This window comes from Polyodon spathula, chromosome 16, assembly GCF_017654505.1.
Source record: "Polyodon spathula isolate WHYD16114869_AA chromosome 16, ASM1765450v1, whole genome shotgun sequence".
In the NCBI taxonomy this organism is placed as follows: domain Eukaryota; kingdom Metazoa; phylum Chordata; class Actinopteri; order Acipenseriformes; family Polyodontidae; genus Polyodon; species Polyodon spathula.
The window spans coordinates 29,577,371-29,598,463 of NC_054549.1; the positions used below are offsets into that span (position 1 = coordinate 29,577,371).

Sequence of the window (21,093 nt, forward strand, 5' to 3'; positions counted from 1 at the left end):
TTAACCTTTATGTAAAATACATTTTAAAAGTACTCATGCATGAAACAATCATTGAAATATTAAATATACTGGACAGATGCTGCCCCGTGTTTAGAACAGGCACTGTAGATAAAATCAACTCCTTTAGTTTTCCTATACTATTGTTTGTTTTAGAAGATACTCAGAAAAAAAGTCTAAATTATTTCTATATCAGTTGTATTTAATAAAAAAAAAAAATAATAAACTTAATACAGTTTACAGAACACAACTGGACAAAATGTATAAAATATACAAACCATTTATTAAAAAGACTGAGCTGCACAATTAGAAGTGGCGCTGGACTCTGGGTCCAAAGTCTGACAGTTGGTCTACCATGCAAAGCCCTCAACCCCACACCTGCCCCTGGGCTGACAACCATGACATGCCACACATCTTGGATGTCTCTTCTTTCATACAAGCAGGCATCTATAAAAGACTTGCATAAACATACTTCACTGGCCTATTCAATTGCCACCCCACAATGTGTTTGAACAACTTGCTGATTAATAATGTTTTATGGGAATGGTGCCCATGTTTCTAAAGAGGAGGGGGCTAAAAACATTGCAACCAAGAACACAAAGTCTGTGTCAGAAAACACTCAGTGAAGCAATCCAGTGTCCCCCTCTAGACATGCTTAGAATGTTCAATCTTGTTCCGTCCTAGCTGTGCTCAGCTAAATGAAGAAAACGTCCTTCAGTTCAATCTGATGAGCGGAGTCGTCACAGGGTTTTGGTGGATCACTCCAGTTCCTTGTAGCGGGCGAACATGGCTTTCCTCACAGCTTCCCGGTATGATCTGGCCGTCATTTGCAGCTCACCAGGAGTTCCCCGGCCTGACCCTTTCTTCTTTTTCTGGGGCCAAAATAACGGAGAGAGAATTTAGCATCATTGAATTCATCTCAATAAAAGCTTCAGATGTTCACGATTTTACATAAATTACACTTTTATTCTCAATTAAAATATTTAAGGTATTGCTTAAAAAAAAAACTACCCTTATGAATTAAAATCTGTATAATAAACAGCTGTATATTAAGTTGCGCAGATTCTATACTCTCATGTGTAGATCCCTATTTCTATCATAGATAATAATACATATGGCCATCATTAAAGTAAAACCAGGTAAGCACTACATAACCTCTACCTCAACAGGCTCCAACATGTCCTGTTCTTCTTTAAAGCCCATGCGGCTTCTCTTTTCTACCGCCTCAGGATGCCTTAGGACCAGAAATGTGAATACATTAGCTTAATGACTTTAGTTCAGGTTGATAAAACATATGCACCACACTGTTCTTATTGCACTCACATTAAGTAACTGGAGAGAAGGTGATCGCAGTTAGTGTCACAGGAGAACATATTGTTCTTGCTAAGGTTCCCCCATTCATACAGTTTGAATGTAATGCACATGTAAATAGGAAATGCAGATTTTACAGACTGATAAATGTCAGATGCTTCTGTATCCATGACTTCACAAAATACCGATGTTTCAATCAGGTTTTTTTTTGTTTTTTGTTTTTTCTGGGGAACTGGCATTAATTATTTTAAACCTCCAATTTCAATGAAATTCAACAGCAAATCATGATGTTTACTTATCCCCCCCGTACATCAAGTAAGATCCTGATTGCTCATGGTGGACCTACCCCTATTGACAGAGTTATCACAAGTGTTTCTGATTTGTAATGTCTTGTTGCTTAGGAGCTGGTAATGTAATGCAGTACACAAAAAAAAAAAAATTCTTTGTAGCAACTGTTGCAGGACAAAGGATAAATGCAAGCATACGTACAAGCCTGAATATGTCAGAGCAATTAGCTGCTTGGCCTACAGCACCTGCTGGGGAGAGGAGACTGGCGCCACCAACAGAACTGCCCTGTTGAAATACTGAGTGCGAGTGAGAGTAGCACTTACTTTGGCACAGAACTCTGATACTTTCTCCGTTTGGATTCAGGGGTATTGGGCCCACCTTTGCTGCTCATCTGGAAGAAATCAAAACAAAGCCATGATTTAACAAATTAAAAAGGTACACTATTTCTGGCACTTCAATCCAGCACAGAACCACAAAAGCAATCTTTGTTAGAAGAGAAAAAAAACCCAGCAAACAATAGTCAACATAAACTCAAGGGATGGTTGCTATTGAGGTTGAAAAACATCTTCTCTCGGCATAGATGAACATAGACACAGCACACACAAGTTTCAGATTGGATGTGGTAGAAACTAATTCTCTTGGAGGTAGGCCAAAGCCACCACAACTCGTTTCATGGGGACCGGAATAGATTGCCTTTCTCCTCTGCTTGCCTGGTTTTGAATATGGCTCAGGTCACAGATAAATTTGGCTGATCTCAACTTACCCCCCAGAGCTCTCAGGGGGAAGCTCCGATGGTTCATGCTAGGACCAGGCTTGGCTGTAGCTCGTGCTATTGTCAGTAACCTTTCATGAGCACTTAAAATAAAAGTTTCCAGGTAAAAAAACACTACTGCATTCCCCCTTTACTCACACTCACATTCACCTCCCTTTCTTGCCTCTCGAGAGCCTCCAGTTCCCTCTCCGATCTTTTAATCTTCTGGTGGATCTCCATGTTTTGCTGAAAACAAATAAAAAAATGAATGAAGTCAAAACATTGCTCATCAACACTTTACGGTCCTATGTCGAACCAGGTCCGACATTACAATTTTCCCTTTCAAGTCTGATGTAGGACCCTGTCCAACATCATCAAAAAGATGTAAAGCACAGGTCTCTAATCATTTTTTCTCTGGAAAAATGAAAGAAAACTTTTCAATGGAAAGTTAGACTGATAGGAGCCAAATGAAGCCAACATTTTTTTAAAAAAAAGGCGTATCTGATAGCCCCATGCACCACAGAGATAACACAGACATAAACAAAGGAGATAGCTGCTTCTGCATCCAGCAATCAAAGAGTATCACTGATATTTGCAGAGCTTTTTGAGATGTTTTAGTAATAAAATAATTACTTGGATCGCGTTATTGCGGAGTTTGGTGATAAAATGAGTTATCAGGAGAGAATTTATCAGTATGCACGTCTATAAAGAGGTATGTGAAAAATGCAGTGAACAAGGGGTGGGTCTTGGCTGGTGATACAGTACTGGGTGTCCTTTTGCGATTCATTGCCTTTTAAACCTGCATTACTTTGAGAAAAATATTTTAAACAGTGCGTGTAAAATAAACAGCGCGTGTGAAAATAAATTGGACCAGACGCACCTGAATAAATGGACTGCTATGGGTTAAACAACTGGATAAGAGCAGGACTCCAAAAAACACACAAATTGGACCATAAACAGACAGTGTCAAGCCCAGACCCACAAAAACCCATGCTCCACTGGTACCTTATGGAGCTCGGAGAGCTTCTGGTGCCTGATGAGAGCATCCTTGTTGGGGAACTGCCTCCGGCACAGTAGGCAGGCCATCTTCTTCCAGTCTGTCAGCTTGTCCACTCCCACAGGCTGGCTCCTCTCTTCCCTGGGTTCCTCTTGCTTGTCCTCTTCCTCATCGCTATCCCCTCCATACTCTGCAACCAGCACCCCCAGGGAGCCTACTTGCTGCTGCTCAGAGACAGAGAGTGACAGAGCTTATTCCTAGAAGCAGTCTGCAGGAAGGTAGTGTACTACAATGAGGGACTAAGCAGAGAGAGGGAAGAAGAGTACCACACAAGGAGGGTATAAAAACATGGGCCCTGAGTATAGGACTGTGGGCAGGGATGGTATTGGGTCAGGTATTAACTTTATTCAAATTTCAATCGCAATTATGTTCAAGGGTAAGAGGCCCTTTGCATGAAGAAAAGGAAAACTATCACATACCTTTGTGCCAACTTCATCCTTCTCCTTTTTTGTTGGGGCAAAGGGCTTCTTAAAAAGATCTTCCCCTGCTAAGCCCTAGGGTGCAGAGGAGCAAGTTTTTTTTTTTGTTTTTTTAAAGTGAAGTAGAGAGACAACTTCTGTAATTTAGTTTATGCCAACAAAAGAAAAGGTGCTGCTACTGAATACTCCAATAAAGGCCAATGAATATACAACCAAGGTAAAAAAATTCCACATATGGTTTATTAAATCTGCAAAAGGTTCCCATATCTTTCAAAACAGCAGTACCAGTGTTTTTTTTTTGGAGGGGAACCGAGACCACACTCTCCAAATTCCAGGTCCTACACAGACTTTCCAATCTATATTCGCTCTGAGACAGCACACACACACACACAGGTTTCTCTACAGCATGCCGATGCATTTCTGTTGCCAAGGATATTATTTTCTCCTGGATTTCTCACCTTCTTCTCGAAGATGGCAAAGGCTGCGTCAGCTGCCTTGGAGGTTTTCTTTTCCTCGCTGCTCCCACGTAGTTGCAGGACCGGGGAGGCCACACGAATGCTCTCTTTCTGTCGGTTCTGGATCTTAGCCCAGCGCTCCATGTCCTTTGCAATCTGAAGAAAAGGTGGTCAATATGTGGAGTACTAAAATAGGTCATATGCTTTCATTATTGAAGTCACAGCAATGACACTGTACACTGTCTCTTGCCTTAACAAACAGCTTGGTATGGGTATGAAATATCAAAGTAATGTTAACTTATTTCTTCTTGTTTATCATTTTCATCACATCCTGGTGACTAAAAATCTCAGCAGTTTAAAAGCTTGAGTGTCTAAATACATCTACCAACAAACTGTCCACCTGCAACACTATGTCCCTAGTGGATGCAAGAAATACCACATTTGTTCTACGTGTTATTTTTTACTTTTATACCCTGATTTTATCTCTTTCTAGATGAAAAAAAAAGCTATGCTGTATTGTCAATGACAAGGCAAAGTCAATTTCCAGAACAGTTGTAAACAAGGCCTGGTCAGAATCTCAAAATGCAGAGTTATCGGGTGACCCTATACCTTATGAGCGGTGAGGCCCCTTGGCTTGTCGTCTTTTTCTTTCTCTTTTTTGTCGGGTTTAGCTGTCGTTTCTTCCTCTTTCTGTTCAGCAGACGGCACTGTTGTGACGACGCTGGAGGAGGCAGGCGGCTGATCCTCGGCTGTATAGTTTGGTACTGGAAAGTAGTTCCTTCGAGCATTGTCCCAGTAAAGGTACTGCTGTGTCTGTGCGTTGTAGTAATACTGGAACAACACAAGAGCTTGAGAACCCTTCCGAAATAGACAATGTGGCCTAATGTGGTTCAAACTGAAAAACATGACTGAGGCTGTGATCCTGGTGCACACTGCTTGCGATAAACTGGGTACTCTTCTGAACACTGGACAGGTAAGACAATTGGGAAACTTGAATTGATGCTTAATTTCCTGCAGCACCAACTACAAACATTAGTAACCACTGAAATGCTGAAGAAAATTTAAAAAACGGTACTCACTTTAGGAGACAAGACAGTGTATTTATTTATTTATTATTTTATATATATATATATATATATATATATATATATATATATATATATATATATATATATATATATATATATATATATATATATAAGGGATGGGATAAATACAGCGGTTCTGAATAATTTTCCTTTAAAGGTCTCACTGAACTGACACATTTCAGTTGGAAGCCAGTTAAACTTTTAAACCACACAATTAGGTTGTGATGTGTGTATAATCTCCAAAGTGCTTTCAATTAAAAACAAATTGTCGCCTATTAATCTGCAAACAAGTGAGTTTCGTGTGGCCGATGCAGATCCACACTCTAAACACACAAACATAATAGTGTGGAACGTCTTCCCTGCTCTGTGGATAAACAGAAGATCTGTCCCTTTTGTGGGTTACCACCTTCCTGCACTATTCCAATTGGAGGAGACTGTTAAGATGCATGTAATGTGTAACACTTCCATATACCCCGCCGTCAGGGACATGCATTCCCAGCAGGGGGTGACAGCCACCTGCTCAGCACTTACCCTGGAGCTGGTGTCATAGTAAAGGGTCGTCTGGGGGTCATAATAGAAACCAGATGTTGAGTCATACAGGTATGTAGACACATCTGGGACAGCTGGAGAGAAAACATAGAAAATATGTTTTAGTTTTTACTGATCTCCTTTAAAAGAAACAGTCTTAACTACACAGAGTGTGATCCAGTTCTTTATTATTAATTTATATTCCCAGAGGTTTTCAGGGAGATAGCTGGTGAACACAGGCAGCCTCCCTCCCACACACTGCTTTCTTTTTTATTTACTCCATGTGCTACTTACACTTCATTGTAAGTGGTAATGAGAACAGTGTATTAGACTTCAGTCTGTCTGGAACATGTGCTACCAATTTCAAATACATTTTGTTATCCATTTAACACACCATGTATCACACAATGCATTTAACAATTTGTGCAACCATGATAGCTATAACTGAGGTAATTGGACTTAATTTCTGTGAAGTTGTTCTCAGACATACAGCTCAACTCATAAAACAGTTTTAATGACAACCTGTGACTCCCTTGGTACTGCTTGCAATGTGCCTGACCCTAATCATCAAGTATGTACTGCATACATTACTTCAGTTTAATTGCCTAGTTCTTGTTAACCAAATGTCTGATTGCCCGCTTGCAATGAGACGAAGAAAGAAAGCTGTTCCCCTTACTGCAGGGGTAGGTAGCAGCATCGTCTGCCAGCAGAGCCGAGTCCTGAGCTACAGTCGTGGTTGTATCACAGATGTTAGGATCTGCTGGTATGGGCAGGTGGGCGTCTACTGCTTCTGAAGACAGATGCTCAGGAGCTGGGGTCCCGGTGTAGCTCACAGGCTGGAACGAGCAACACAAAGTTAGACAGCGCCCTCCACATAGAAGGGTTACCCCCCTGAACAGAGAAGGACTAGCCACACACGAGTACTTAATATGATTTTAAAAGGTCTGTCTGGAACCTAAATCTTTTACAAACCACAACCTCTACCAAATCAGTCCCTCAGTATTAATCTGCATACATCAACCCTGCTCGCCTCTTTCCATCGCCTTCACCCTTTTACTTGCTACCCAAAGTGGCCTTTTCAGATCTGCTGCAGATCATTTGAGGGGGAGAATGGTCTTGCACATACCTGTCCAACATACAATGCCTCAGACGGCACCTGAGTCTCAAGCATGGTGGAGTCTTCTATTATATAAAAAAAAAAAAAAAAAAACAAAACCCACAATTAAAAAAAACATTTGCTGGTCACATTATATATGTATTGGAACCATAAGACACATATATAACACTTCTAACCCAATTAAAGTCTACATCGCCCCCGATTTACAGATGAGCAGGCCTTACCTTGCACTGTGGTAGAGGTCCATATCTCTTGGGCAAGGGGATGGGGCTGCTGACCCTGTTATGGAGAAACGAATTAGCTAACAAATCAATCACGAGTTAAAACGGTAGGAAACTAATTTAAATCACAATCAAACTCAGTATTTCGCTTGTGTTCTGTAAATGCTTACCTGCTTATTGGGATCATTGTGTCCCAAGTTGGATGGCACAGTAGCTTTTTCAAAATCTTTCTTAAAACTTTAGGGAAAAAGAGAGTAGATTTTAATGAATTAACATTTGGGCTGATGACAACTCTAAAACAACATACTGTAGTGAAGTACATTTGCTGACCTGTGGTTTTTCAAAGGTCTGGCTATCTCCACGTGGACCCGAGAGCCATTGATCATGAAAGGCACCGAGAGGTTCCGCAGGATTTCCACAAGACGGGTCACCTCCTAAAAGAGAGCGATTAAAACTCCAGATATAGAGAGGGACACTTAAACTCACTTTAATAGGGAGACGTTTAACCTGACAAAATATTATGCTGGTTATCTACAGAAGTTCCTAGCAACGAGCAAGAGCTTCGGATATGTGTTACATTAAGGGATATAGCTAACTACTGTATCAATGGGTTTTTCATTCTTCACAGCATTCATGGGGCATAGAGGTTGTTTATTTTACACCTTGACAAATGATAATTGATCATAGTTCCATTAGAATATGTCTGGTGTAAAATAGTTACGTTATAGAACAAACACAACCAGTTTGGTTCTAGAAAGTATTCTGGTATTTTACCTGATGCGAGTCCATGTCTACAAAGCACAAACATTTGGTCCCCACGCCTGGTTTGCGTTTCATTAAACGGACATTCCGTTCATCAAGGTAGGCAAAAGGATCCAGCGCCTTCAGAACATGCTCCACTGTGGTGGAGGGCCACAGGTGTTTAATGATCATGGCTGGATAACAAAACACAAACATGTCAATGGCTCCTTTCCTCAGCGTCTTCTCATTACCAGCGATTTCTACCAGTAATCAGCACCTCCAATATACATATTTCATAAGAAAGTCGAGTTATAAATAGACTATTTAGAAACTAGATCAATACTGTATCCTAGTACACAAATAAATTAATGAAGTCTGCTGGATAAATAGGCAAAGGGTATTACTGCTCACTTTTGCTCTCCTGAAAGACAGGATCTAATTGGGTAGATGTCCATGTAGGAGCAGATGCTGGGGTGGGCTGAGAATCCTGAGGATCACCCTGTTCAGAGAGACAGAGGTACTTGACTGAATACATCAGTACAAAGAAAAAGCAGGTCACTACATTCTACAACAAAATACTGCAGAATCAGAACAAACCACCAAAACAAGACAATTAGGAAACGCACTGCAGTAGATCTATGATGGGTTAATATGGTTCTTGTTCTGTTGCTCTAAAGTCTGATCACAAGCATTTCATACAAAAAGAAGTATGCTTTCAATTGGTAATACTTACATCTTTGCTGTTCCAGTCTGGCTGAGAGTACTGCATTGACACTGCCCTTCCACCAATCTTCAGGGTTCTCTGCAGAGACACAGTCATACTCATTATACTACTGATTAACTGTATGAAGAACTAGCAGTGTAGCTGTGTAATAAGGGTTGGTTCCTTCACAGCACAACATAGCGCAACTACTTGAACCCTATCCTTTCTGCTATCGATTCTAATGTAATGTGTTACTTATAAGCATGTATGTGGTTCAATTTTTAATTGTTCATAGAGGACATTGTTTGAGGGTAGAGCACCTCAACTTATTCCTGTCTCTTAATTTAACAGTAACGGTGCATATGAACACTGAAGGTCATGTGTTGTCATAACTGCTGGCCATATTACGCATGAACTTGCTTGTCCACATATGATGTGAATGCATGAGACAACATACAAGGTCAAAAACCTTGGATTCCTCAGCATTTACTTTACTGTACGTCTTTCTGGAATATTACAACTTCTGAGGTTAACTGTGTGCACAGTTGAAGCACGACTGGAGATTACGATTAAAAAAAATGTACCTAGATATGTATGAAATTGTTATGCGGCATTATTATACAACGTACATAGTTTTTGTTCTACGTTCTGGAACATACACAAGTAAAAAATACACTTGCTTAAAGCAGGGGGTATACAATACACCATTTTCTTGGTATCACTTTGTTAAATTAGTTAAATCCTCGAAATCACATTGCTCGAATTGTTGTTTGTAGATAATTTGGGGGTTTAAACATTTTAAAATAGAAAACAACCCCTCCAACATACACAAAAGAAAACATTTGGTCTTAGAAGATGGAATTCCTAAGGTTCTGATAACCAGCATCGATACAATTTTCACTGTTTACTTTTGCTGGTGTACCCTTCCGAGAAAATGGTAGGTGTGTTTCACTGATAAATCATCAGTATCCGACATATGGCACGTCCAATATGCTCTTTACTAACACAGACGTTAGAGCGTTAAAAGCCTTTGAGCTTGTCTGTAGTCAGATATTGATAGTTACATTTTCTTGGAAGGGCCCTGGTGACCAAATACACATCTATTACTTTGAAAAGTCTCTATAGGTATATAACAGGAGAGAGCCATCACTACCATGTTGATCCGCATCAATTACAGTCCCCACATGTTTCTCTACTTAATTCTCAAACATGCGAACCAACAATGAAGACAGGGTGGTCTATAGTCTTCAGAGATGTCCAAGTTAAAAGTTGAACTAAACAATGGGGTCAGTGAAAAATCAATTGCACGTACCACGTTCTATTATTTCGGTAAGAATGCATGTTGTGTTTCATTCAACACATAGAAGTACACTGCTTTTGTAACCTATATACAACAGGATATGCATGTCAACTATGTCTTATTAATTGTGCACTTGGGCTGTTTATAGTAACAATACAGTTTTGAGAATATCCACGATACTGCATAAACCATTAGCATTCCAGGTCCATAAAAAGTAGCACCTGTACCATAATTAATGGCACAAACCACATAACCACTGTTGCACTACTGCTTTGACATTGTTACAAGCAATTAAAAACATGACAGACTAATTTCTATGAAAACACAACAGCAAAAATGAAAGTATTCTTGACACATTTATAATTAAGCAATGCACAAGCATTTAACTACATATGATCTAATTCTAAATATATCAAATGGAATTATACAAATCAATTGCACAAAATGTTATTTGATCATCATTAATAAGATTAGGGAGGTCAGGATTTTCAGAAGAACTGACACGAATGATCTAATGAAACTAAGTCTTGCATACACTCATTCAACAGATGACTCACAGTAGGCAATAATCTATAACTTTCACCTATCTGTCACAAATTTTACTTAAACAGGGACATATTTTACTTAAAACAGGGACGATCGTAATTTGCTTAATAGAATACAAATTTAAAAAGAGTATTCCAGGTTCCCCACCACAGGTTGCAATTCATCTCTCTTTTTGCTCAAATTACCTGTATTAAAATGTATATCATTTTGATGACTAAAAGTGTGCACTTTATGACGTTTTGTGTATTAAGTTTTAGTAACAACTGAAGCCCATTAGTTGGCAGTCCAGCAAAAAAAAAAAAAAAAAAAAAAAGTTACAATATACAACCCTCCACCATACCATTATGTGAATCGGAATCCCATGAGCCATTTCTTACATTTTAAAAAAGTAGACCTTGATTTGCAATGTACGAGAGAATCACAATTCAAGGCGGCTGCTGAAGGCGGTGGCCAAAGTTTTGATTGAAATCACAAGATGAGTAAGACAAAACAGCACTGTTGGGGTAAAAAGTTTGCCCATGTTGGAGGATAGCAACTGAGACTGGCAAGTATCAAAGCAGTTGATCACAGCCCCCTGGAGCGCAACACACAATGTCTCAAAACATTCTAAGAGATTCCACTGTCGAGAGTATCAAAAGCTGCAGTAAGATCCAAGTATGGCAACATGCCAGGATTCGAGTAAAAAAAAATAAAAATAGGGCATTGCTCACTCCGAGCAATGCAGTAATTGGTATGGTCTCAAACCAGACTAAAGGCTGGTTCATACTTCTGTCGCGATGAATGCGATATATCAGGCGCAGACAGCTTTAAAAACTGTGCAGTTTCTCTCTGACCATGCAGCTAATGTTGACATTTTTCAACAATATCCGACCCTATGCGATTTCACATCGCAGATGCATGAGAAAAGGCTGTATTACTTTCCAAAAAAGATGCACTTTGCAAGAGTGTGGATGATGTAATTCCGACCTGTCGCATAGGGTTGGGACCCTCGACTCGACCAGAAATTATGCCCAGCCAAACTGAACAGCAATTTAGTCACTAGCAGTTTCCACAACATAATCCAACCTAAAACAGAATGTTAGAAAATTAGTCCAGAGAGGTTATTACACAAATGGTTGACAAGCCTGGCAAAGCTAACAGACATTTAGGAAGCAGTGTAGTCAATGGCCCACAACACAATCTCTACATGGTTGGCAAAGTAAAAATGCATACAATTAGTGGAATTGGTTGGCTATCTACACAGGGAAAGGATAATGACCTTGGGTCACCCGTTTGTGGTAGCATGGCTCGAATTGATGGTAGAAGACCAAGACTCATGTATTCTTGTGTCTGAGGCAATTCATTTAACATCACAAACTCATAATTATAGCACTGCGCCTTGTTAAGATGGTAGGCATGACCTAACTTAGTTTAATGGATTTCCTTGATAAATGATTTTAAAAAGAAAGTGCCCTGTCATGAATGATTTCAGTGTAATAGATTTCCTTGAAAATGAATAGGAACCAACATCATGCCTCTGTATAATTTTACTGCCAAAAGTAGATCGGAGGGCTTAATCCTTGGATGTCCCTTGAATTCCCTGTGTGACAATGACCTCCAAGTTTGTGACATACTGAGCACAACACGAGCTCCTGAATAGTGGCTTAAATAGCAGTCTTTACCATGCTCAGGGGCTTGTTCAATCCTGTCCTTGTCAATCCTGCAATTCAAAGTATTTATTTCCATTTCAAAGGTAATGCATACCTTCTGTGAAATACAAACAAGCACTTTAGTAAGGCAAATTCTAGAATACTATATTTTGAAAACAGGCAGAAGTCATGTGTGCTCACTACATTGAGAACGCTTTTCCTTAGAGATGGGAGGTCAATATCAAGAACAATTTGTTCTGCAGATCGAAACTTTAATCTGTGGAATTGCATCTTTAAGTCCTCCGATAAACACAGAGATCTGTTAAAAGTGCATCTTTCAACTGGAGTATATCAATCCGGTCATGGTAGAATTATATAAATGTAATACCATAGAATATTTTGAGAATTAGACATTATAGACGAGCTGTCCAAAAAGAAAATGTATCCGAGATTGAGATAAAGGTGCACGAGGGCAAGCTAGATCAAATACAAACCAGTCACAATCTGATGTACATGAAAACATGTCAACAGAATGTCGATGGTTGTGCCGCCTGCTTGCTCGAGTAATCATTTCCATCTGCAATGCAGTACAGAAACTCACTTAGAACAGAGATTTATCAGGTTTACAGGAGACTAAATATACGGATACAAAACCGCTGCAGAGATTCGAGTGGACATGCTGTCTGAACAAGCCCACAGAGGGAGCAGAAGAGCAATTCACATATACTTTATGTTGGAGGATATATATATATTTTAAAAGAACTTATAAAACACAAATGTTCATTGATTTCTAAAAGTTAAAAAAAAAAAAAAAATGACTAACTTATTTCAACTACTTCAAATATGTTTACCCAATCAAATGTAAGCAATTGCCATTATTTAAAGAACACCCAAAAGCCTATTTTTTTCTGTTCAAAACACATGATTGGAGCAGGAAAATAATTTGTGGAAACATACAACGAAAGCCCGAACATTAATGCAGACACATAAGAAATAGGTTGGAAGAAAAACAAAACAGTACAAAGCGTGATACAAGCAAGCATGGATGATCATCCTCATTATATACTGTACTTCGCTCATTCAACTCCTCCTCTCCACAGGTATACAATTAGTACATATGTGACTGAGAACCATTTCAGTGCCCCGAGAAAACTAGAAAATGTCCGATGTTAAAGGCGGCAAATGAAAATAACCGATTTGTATCCAAGAAAGTTACTTTCTAACTTGTTTTTGAAAAATAAAAAAGATCTGAAGAACATGGAATATAAGTTCAATGTAAAATCAATACCTAAATAAATAAAATAAGTGTTACTTAAATTAAGCAATCATAAATCATCGGGTCTAGTTGGATCAATGTATCAAATGTTGGTTGGGGGTAAAACCACTCCTCCATCATCGCTAAATATTAATGGTAAAAGCCATCTCAGAATTCTGACAATAAATTAGATGTAATGCAGACTCAACTTCCTTGAAAAAAGAAAAAGAAACAACTGCTATTCAACTATTCCTTCAAATGAATACAATAAAATGTACTGTACCCTGCAGGACAAGACTCCAACCATAAACATTAACGTTAGCATTCCTCTCAAGTTGCAACAAATGTATTCATAACACAATCAGGTCAATAGACTAACCATTAGATAACACCATGACATCTCGGCTCAATGATTGAGATTTAAACCCTAGATACTGAATGCCACAAAACCTCAGATTTAAAAAAGGATATTAAGTCAGCCACTCATTTTACTTCACTACTTTATATTCACCTCAATAGCGCTGTTTTTAATACTAACAGCATCTGCTCATGTTTCATTTCAGGTAAAGCCACCTCGAACTTCATGCCTCTTAGGTTAAGCAGGAAGATGGTAAGTAAGAAAAAATGAACACTTAAATATAGATGAAAGGATCCCCATTTTAGGGTAATGAAATGAATGACATAAAACATAAAATATGAATCAAAGAAAGACGACATAACATCCCTCTAGGTTGTTTTAATGCACTGCAGCGGATTCCGCATAATTCCTTATAATCACACCATCTGGGATCAAATCAACATCTTGTCATCGCTCCCCCACCCCCCCAAGAGTACAGAAGAGCTACTTAACATCTTATTTGCAATAACATACTCATTACTTACTATCAGTCTCTTAGCTTAAATGCGTAATTATTGGTAATAATATTGTGCCTGCTCTATACTGGCCCAGCAAAGCTAATACAGTTGTCAGGTCAATATCAAGTTACACACAGATAATCTGTATCCAACACAATCTGCAGACATGCAGGAACACCCAAACATGCCGACATAACCTATATGGCAACAATGGATAATTTCAGATCTTACGGTAACACATAATTACTTTCATTCACTTCTGGTAATTGCCAATTGGCTAAATTTAAATGGAACCCACTCAATGCAATCCATCATCCCATTGGGTATCACTGTACAAACACTTCATTTCCACTATGGGGAGCCACAGCAATCGCCTCAGTCACTGCCCATACCTAGCTCTAAACAGATCTGTTGTGAAGATGGAAAAGTACATGCTGGATTTGGCATTAGGATCAAATGTCAATACTTTGCTTTAATGGGCATTTGTTTTGGTTGCTAACATGGGTTTTATTACATCTTAACGGTTAGCAAAACATACTGCATGGCCCAATAAATTTGTTTAAAAAAACAAGATAGTATGTATATAGCTATATAAAATTGTAGCCTATTCTGTTACTAACTATAAACTTATCATGGCTTTCAACCATATAGTATAATATATTTACAGTGACAGTGGGTTTACTTGAGTCTTTCTAAATCAGAGATATGATTTTCCCCATGTAAACACACATTTATTTAGAACCAGATAGCAACAGCAATCACTGCAGCACCCCACTTACCTACCAAGGCCTAACCTTAGTTAAATATAAAGCCCCTATGTTGTTAAGACTTTGGGTGTACTCCTTCATGTTACTCCCAGTTTTAAGCTCTTACTGTGTCAAATCTTGAGAATCAGCACTGCCCTTGACCCAAACGGTGAAGCGATTCACTGATACACTTCCATTCAATCTCAATCTAACCCTGCCAAAAAACCCTCAAGGGGGTACGGCGACAACCCCAACCCACACACACACCCAACCATGTATGAACCAACCTTCCCCTCCCCAAGCCTCCCTCCACCTGCCCCACCCCTTCCTGCCAAGGCAGAGAACCAGCCGAAGACCGATGAGAAAAGGCCACCTGGTTGGACTCCATGAAGCGGACTGCATCCTCCAGGTTTAAAAACTCCACAAAGGCGGTATCGTAGCTGTAACCTGGGGACAGCATTTAAAATACAGATGGATCTGTGTTAGTCAGTGCCTGTCATGAAATTCACACAAGCAATTACACCTTAAAAACACTGTATATAAAACAAAGAAAAAAATAAACAAAAACACGAACACAAATATTGCTGTTTTCTAAATACTATAAAGTGTATTTTTCATATTTTTTATATTTATATATATATATATATATATATATATATATATATATATATATATATATATATATATATATATATATATATGTATATTTTGTGTTGGTCAGAAAATTGAGAAATCAAACACATTAAGGGTAATTTATTATAACAAACCGAGCATACAGCTTTAACTCAGCATTTGACAAATGTCAAGCACCCTGCACAACAACATCTCAAAACATTTCCCGGTTGTTTTGTCAGTATTTGCCTACAGTATTTTAAGTATTGATTAGGTGTGCTCTTTTGAACAGTTTAGTAGTCAATGGTGCACACATCAATCGAGTGTAGATCCAGCTTGTTTTGCATAAATCATATCAAAATGAGAACACACAGTTTGCATCGCTTTAACATAAATTAGTATTGGAAAATGTGACTGGAAGGCTTAATAATGAATGTGTCAAAAATAAGAAGTACCCCGAAAAGCTACAGATAGAACTGTGCAACTGGAAGTCTATATCGCAAAACAAAAGCAGTACAACGATAAACCCTTATTATCCCGGCTGCTCTGGAAACAGAAACATTGCATAAACAGCAGATATAAATGTGGTTTAAACCACCACAGTTGATATTGGTATTTTGCAGTTCAGATAAATGGACTCTTAGAATACAAGGAGTTCTGTTGTAAATATGCACTTAAATTAATTGAATCGATTTATGATGTTAATAGCATTTCTATATGTAAAGCAATTAAGCTGATTTCCATTTATGTATGCAATATTTATGCAAGTGTGTGGCGACTTAAGTTAATTCAAATTCACCAAGGAACAAACGTTTTGGTACCTTAGTTACTTGGAAAGTAAAAAACGCACAGACAGTGAAAAACATGAAGAGATTACAAGCTGAGCTCTTAATAGCAAAAAGGTGAAGCTTACTTGTAGAGTTGTATGCGACATGCATTAAATAGAACAAGTGGATCCGACGTGATAAAAAGTGCATGGATGGTAAAAGAGATCGAACTTTAAAAAGTAACACAAATATACAATTGGCTGCAAAACATTTTTGGTGCCTACTGTTAGCCGATAACAAGAAAATTAGGACAAAACCCACCATTTTTAGAAAGACGCCCAGATAAAATCATACTGACACTGAACTGCTACACATGAAAGGGGTAGTGCTGTATATGATTTACAGTGTTTTAGTGTTAAGACTGCAAGGACAAACTAATGTTACAAATGTTTTCTGTAAAATATTATCAAGATAAATTTAAAAAATGGAATATGTCATCATCATGTCCAAATGGGGACGAGGGCTTATGTCCATCCAGATAAACTGGAGAACAAGATCTGTTATCTTTCTGATTGAAATGATGGCACAGATGGCGAAGCTATGGACAAATGTTGCTAACAGATACCAAGGAACTGTAAAACAGAATGCCTTAAAACGGGTGTCATTTCACTCAAGACAATCCTGCCTTAATACTTGTTTGTACCCTTTCATAGAATCCAGGTTCTTCCCACATGCTAACATCATAAGAGGGGCAAGGTGTAGGCAGGGAATAATTGAAGCTAAAATTTGAGCTTTGAAGGTAATAAAAAGCAAAGAAATTCTTAAACAAATCTGTATTGATGAAACAAAAAATCACTGACAGGAACTGCTAATCTTTGTGGTCTAGCCATGGAAGCAATTCAGTTTCCGTGGTGTCATGCCTGTACTTTGTACTAAACAGAAAATAACCTGCATCACAAATCAGTAAAATTGTCATAATAATGTATGTTTGTAAAGAGATTCTTTGCAGAAAGCATTCAAGAGTGATACTACGACACAATAACCTTTTACACTGAACTTAGTTTGGTCAGGTTCCTCATCAAATATGGAACACAAACTAACACCACGTGACAGACCCAAACTAGTCAGCAATTTGGGAACAATCCCGACACTAATAAAGCTTGCTGTCCTTTCTTCCCCCAAATATTTTAGTACAGTAAACACAAACCATTGCAAGCTAAGGCACAACCCCAGAGAACTACTCTTGGTTCTCAAACAGCCAACATCTCCTATTAGGTAAAGCTTTTGATAAAAACAGTTACTGCAGTGACTTATTTTAACTTAGTTTTCCCTTTTTTTATTTGAGTGTTTAAAGTCATGAATGAATGAGGTACTTGCATGGCTATTGCCTAATTTTCCAGCTAGGTGTAACTAGCGTACAGCTTCTTCCTATTTATACAACTCAAGTGTGGCACGGCACTGCGGCAAACTGCCAAAAAGCTTCACGACGCACAACCTTCTGAAGATCATTTGCACAAGAGAACACGTCCTTGTGACAACATTTGTTTCAGTTTATCGAGTTTAAAAAAAAAAAAAAAAAAAAAGTCTCTACTAGGTCTTGTATCTCACCTGGCACAATGTCCTTTATTTTCATTCCTTGTGGTCGAACTCCATTGGTGTAAGTGAATGCAGAAAGAATCTAAAAGAAAGAGACAGAATGCAAGTCATTTACAATGCTGGACCAAATAATAATACACACAACCAATCAACTGGATTTTATCAAGACTGATGAATTCCTTTAAACTAGTGTGTGTGTGTGTGTGTGTGTGTATATATATATATATATATATATATATATATATATATATATATATTATATATATATTTTTTTTTTTTTTTTTTTTTTTTTTAAATTACCTCTTCCGATGTGGCATTTTTACAAATCCCTTTGACAGAAATAATGCTGGAGACCTTCTCTTTAATTGAGCCACTTCTGTAATCCTGGTCCTTAAATTGAAAAGACAAACAATACATTTAATTTGATGACATTAACAGGAAAGGTCTGAATCCAAGAGGGGATTATAACACTGGATCGCCTCAGATATAACCGTTTTAAAAGCAGAAAAACAGAAATGAGCTTTCTTACTTGAAAGCTGAAGTCACTTGAACTTGGGGCTGGAGGTTGTTCTGTTTTTTTTTGCGGCTCCTCCAATGACAGATTCCCATGGCCGTAGTCAAAGGTCTGACCGGAAGTGACCCGGTAATCACTATCTCTGTAGTCTTGGTCCTTGTAGTCACTATCTTTTTTTCCTTGAAAGTCCACGGTCAGCTCTGGCGCTTTCTCTTCTTGGGGTCCTGCTGAAGGTTTCTCAGACTCTGGGAAGGCAATGAGGGGTGCCTTGCTTTCAAGTTCGTCAAGGGCCGAATTGTTTCTCCCTAGGAGAGAATCAGTGTCCTTGTTATGCAAATGGACATCCTTGAATGATGCATCCTCATTTTGGTCTCCTGGCCTACCTAGTAGGTCCACTCCAGTCCTAGACCGGTGTAGTGTTGCTTCTCTGCCTCCAAAGCTCAATGGATCCAAGGAGGAGTTTCTCTTCCAGTCTTGGGAATCAAGTGGCTCTCTTTCCTGTGACTGGAAACCAAAGGAATCTTTAACAGGATTACTCTCCCTCCCTCTGAATTCAGAGCTTTCTTGGAAATCGCCAGGAATCCTCTCCCTTACTCGGAAGTCCAAGCTTTCTCTGGCTAGGGGAAGTCTCTCTCGTTCTTTTGATTCCAAAGCACCAACGCCCTTCTGGTGCATGTCTACTGGAAAACCATCACTCCCTCCAAAACCTGCTGAGCGCCAGTTTTCCTGTCGTGGCTCTTCTCTGCTTCTGAAAGGTGGTTCTCCTCTTTCTCTGAAGTCACGTTTATTACTTCCGTCGCCACCTCTGAACTTAGGAGAAGGTCCTTTCCACCCCCCAAAATCAGAAGACAAAACATCCCTTCCTTTAACATCTGGTGGGACTCCATCACTTCCCATGAAATGCACAAGTGATTCATCACCACCTCTCAAATCAACTGAAGGTCTAGATCTGCTTCTGAAGTCCATGTCAGATCCATACCTCCCTCTGATAGGTACTGGAGGCATGCCTCTCCTGCCAAAAGCCATAGAAGCCCCATCTCTCACTTCCATATCCATACTTAAGCCATCTATATCCTCATCCCCCATGGGGTGCCTAAATCTTTCCCTTAAGTCCATGTTACTCTCCTCTCTTTCCCTTATGTTCATTGAACGTCTTTCACATCCCAAAATGTCCAATGGAAGCCTTCTCCTTGTATCTACAAGGAGTCCATCTCTTCCTCTAATATCCATGGGAAGTCTTTCTCTTTTCCCTAAAACTATAAGAGGGTCACCAAATCCTCTTAAACCCACAGCATCTCCATCTCTTCCTCTAATATCTAAATCATGGCCACCTCGCCCCCTAATATTTTGAATTGCATCTCTTTCTCTCATTTCCACAGGCAAATCAAACCTTCCCCTGTTATCCATCGGCAGAGTATCTCTTGCCCGAAAGTCCCTAAAGTGAACATCTCTTCCTCTAATGCCTATAGGTTCCAAATCTCTGCCCCTCATGCCAGGTGGGTGACCATCTCTGCCTCTGATGTCCAAAGGTGGCCTGTCCATTGGTCTGAAGCCCATTTGAGGATTCATGCTTGGATGTATTACAGCTCTTCCTCCAAACTTCGGAAAAGGACCCGCTGGACCATCATGTGTCTCTTCCCTCCAGTGAGGAGCAAATCTTGGACCTTGGAGGTTTCCACTGTGAACAATTGAAAAATGAATCAATGCATAGGGCACAATAAGGACATTTCATACAGGAGGCTTGTAAAAACAGTTTACAAGGTGTCATTTGCAATCAAATCAGCATGCACCTGAACACATATGGGAATGCTAAATTCCTTTAAATGTTTCTAATCATTTAAACTTTAGTATTAAACAAACTATTGAGTGATGTAACTATGATGCACTGTAACATTAAAACATGCATGAGTACAACTGATGTTTATTGGAAAAGTTTTTTTTTTTTTTAAATAAGTTACCTTACACTGTACACATCCTACTGTACAAACACTACAGAAGACCTATACTTGACAATGGTTAACCAGCTAGTACAAAATCTCTCACTTACGGAGTATGCCACTGTGAACTATTTACAAATTTGATACTACTAGTTTTATAAGTAACATGTATCAGTACAAAACTAAATGTTTGACTGTAATAACTAGCAACAAATGCAGAATACATGACACATTAGTTTTCCTGTACGTGTACGTATCAGTAGTTACCAGAATTGTTTAAGACGATAAACGGTAAAACTCAATAAAAAGACATTGTGTTATCGTCAGACGTCAATTTTCTCCAGTCTGGTATATGTACATATATATATGTTGATATATATATATATGATATATATATATATATATATATATATATATATATATATATATATATACACACACACACACATATATATATATATATATATACACACACACACACACACATATATATATAATTCTGAATCCTACCTATATTAAAAGATCATGTGTTGTGTCATGCAAATTTTAAGTTTCTTACCGAAAAGGAGTGCCTCTTGGGCCAAACCGAGGGCCACCCCACATAGTCTTCCACTTGAGCCAACAGCACCAGAGAAATAAATTCTAACCAATGCTGCACCAA

General features: G+C 38.7%; 1 protein-coding gene across 3 annotated transcripts; it reads right to left on the bottom strand.

Annotated features, from left to right (window-relative positions):
• Nucleotides 1-261: 261 nt before the first annotated feature.
• LOC121328853 (RNA-binding protein 5-like) lies at nt 262-21,093 on the bottom strand. Of its 3 annotated transcripts, none has more exons than XM_041273975.1 (22): nt 20,992-21,093; nt 18,511-20,173; nt 18,282-18,371; nt 17,994-18,063; nt 15,380-15,453; nt 8,707-8,775; nt 8,385-8,472; nt 8,007-8,167; nt 7,563-7,666; nt 7,403-7,469; nt 7,236-7,290; nt 7,021-7,076; nt 6,571-6,730; nt 5,898-5,989; nt 4,888-5,109; nt 4,282-4,434; nt 3,824-3,898; nt 3,353-3,568; nt 2,519-2,593; nt 1,920-1,987; nt 1,159-1,231; nt 262-869 (listed from the first exon to the last, which is right to left on the bottom strand). In XM_041273975.1, the coding sequence occupies exons 1-22, from the start codon at nt 21,033-21,035 to the stop codon at nt 756-758; spliced, it is 3,789 nt and encodes a 1,262-aa protein (XP_041129909.1). In that variant the 5' UTR covers nt 21,036-21,093; the 3' UTR covers nt 262-755. The 3 variants fall into 3 exon arrangements, with proteins under 3 accessions (XP_041129909.1, XP_041129908.1, XP_041129907.1); XM_041273974.1 differs by having other exon boundaries at nt 2,513-2,593; XM_041273973.1 differs by having other exon boundaries at nt 2,507-2,593.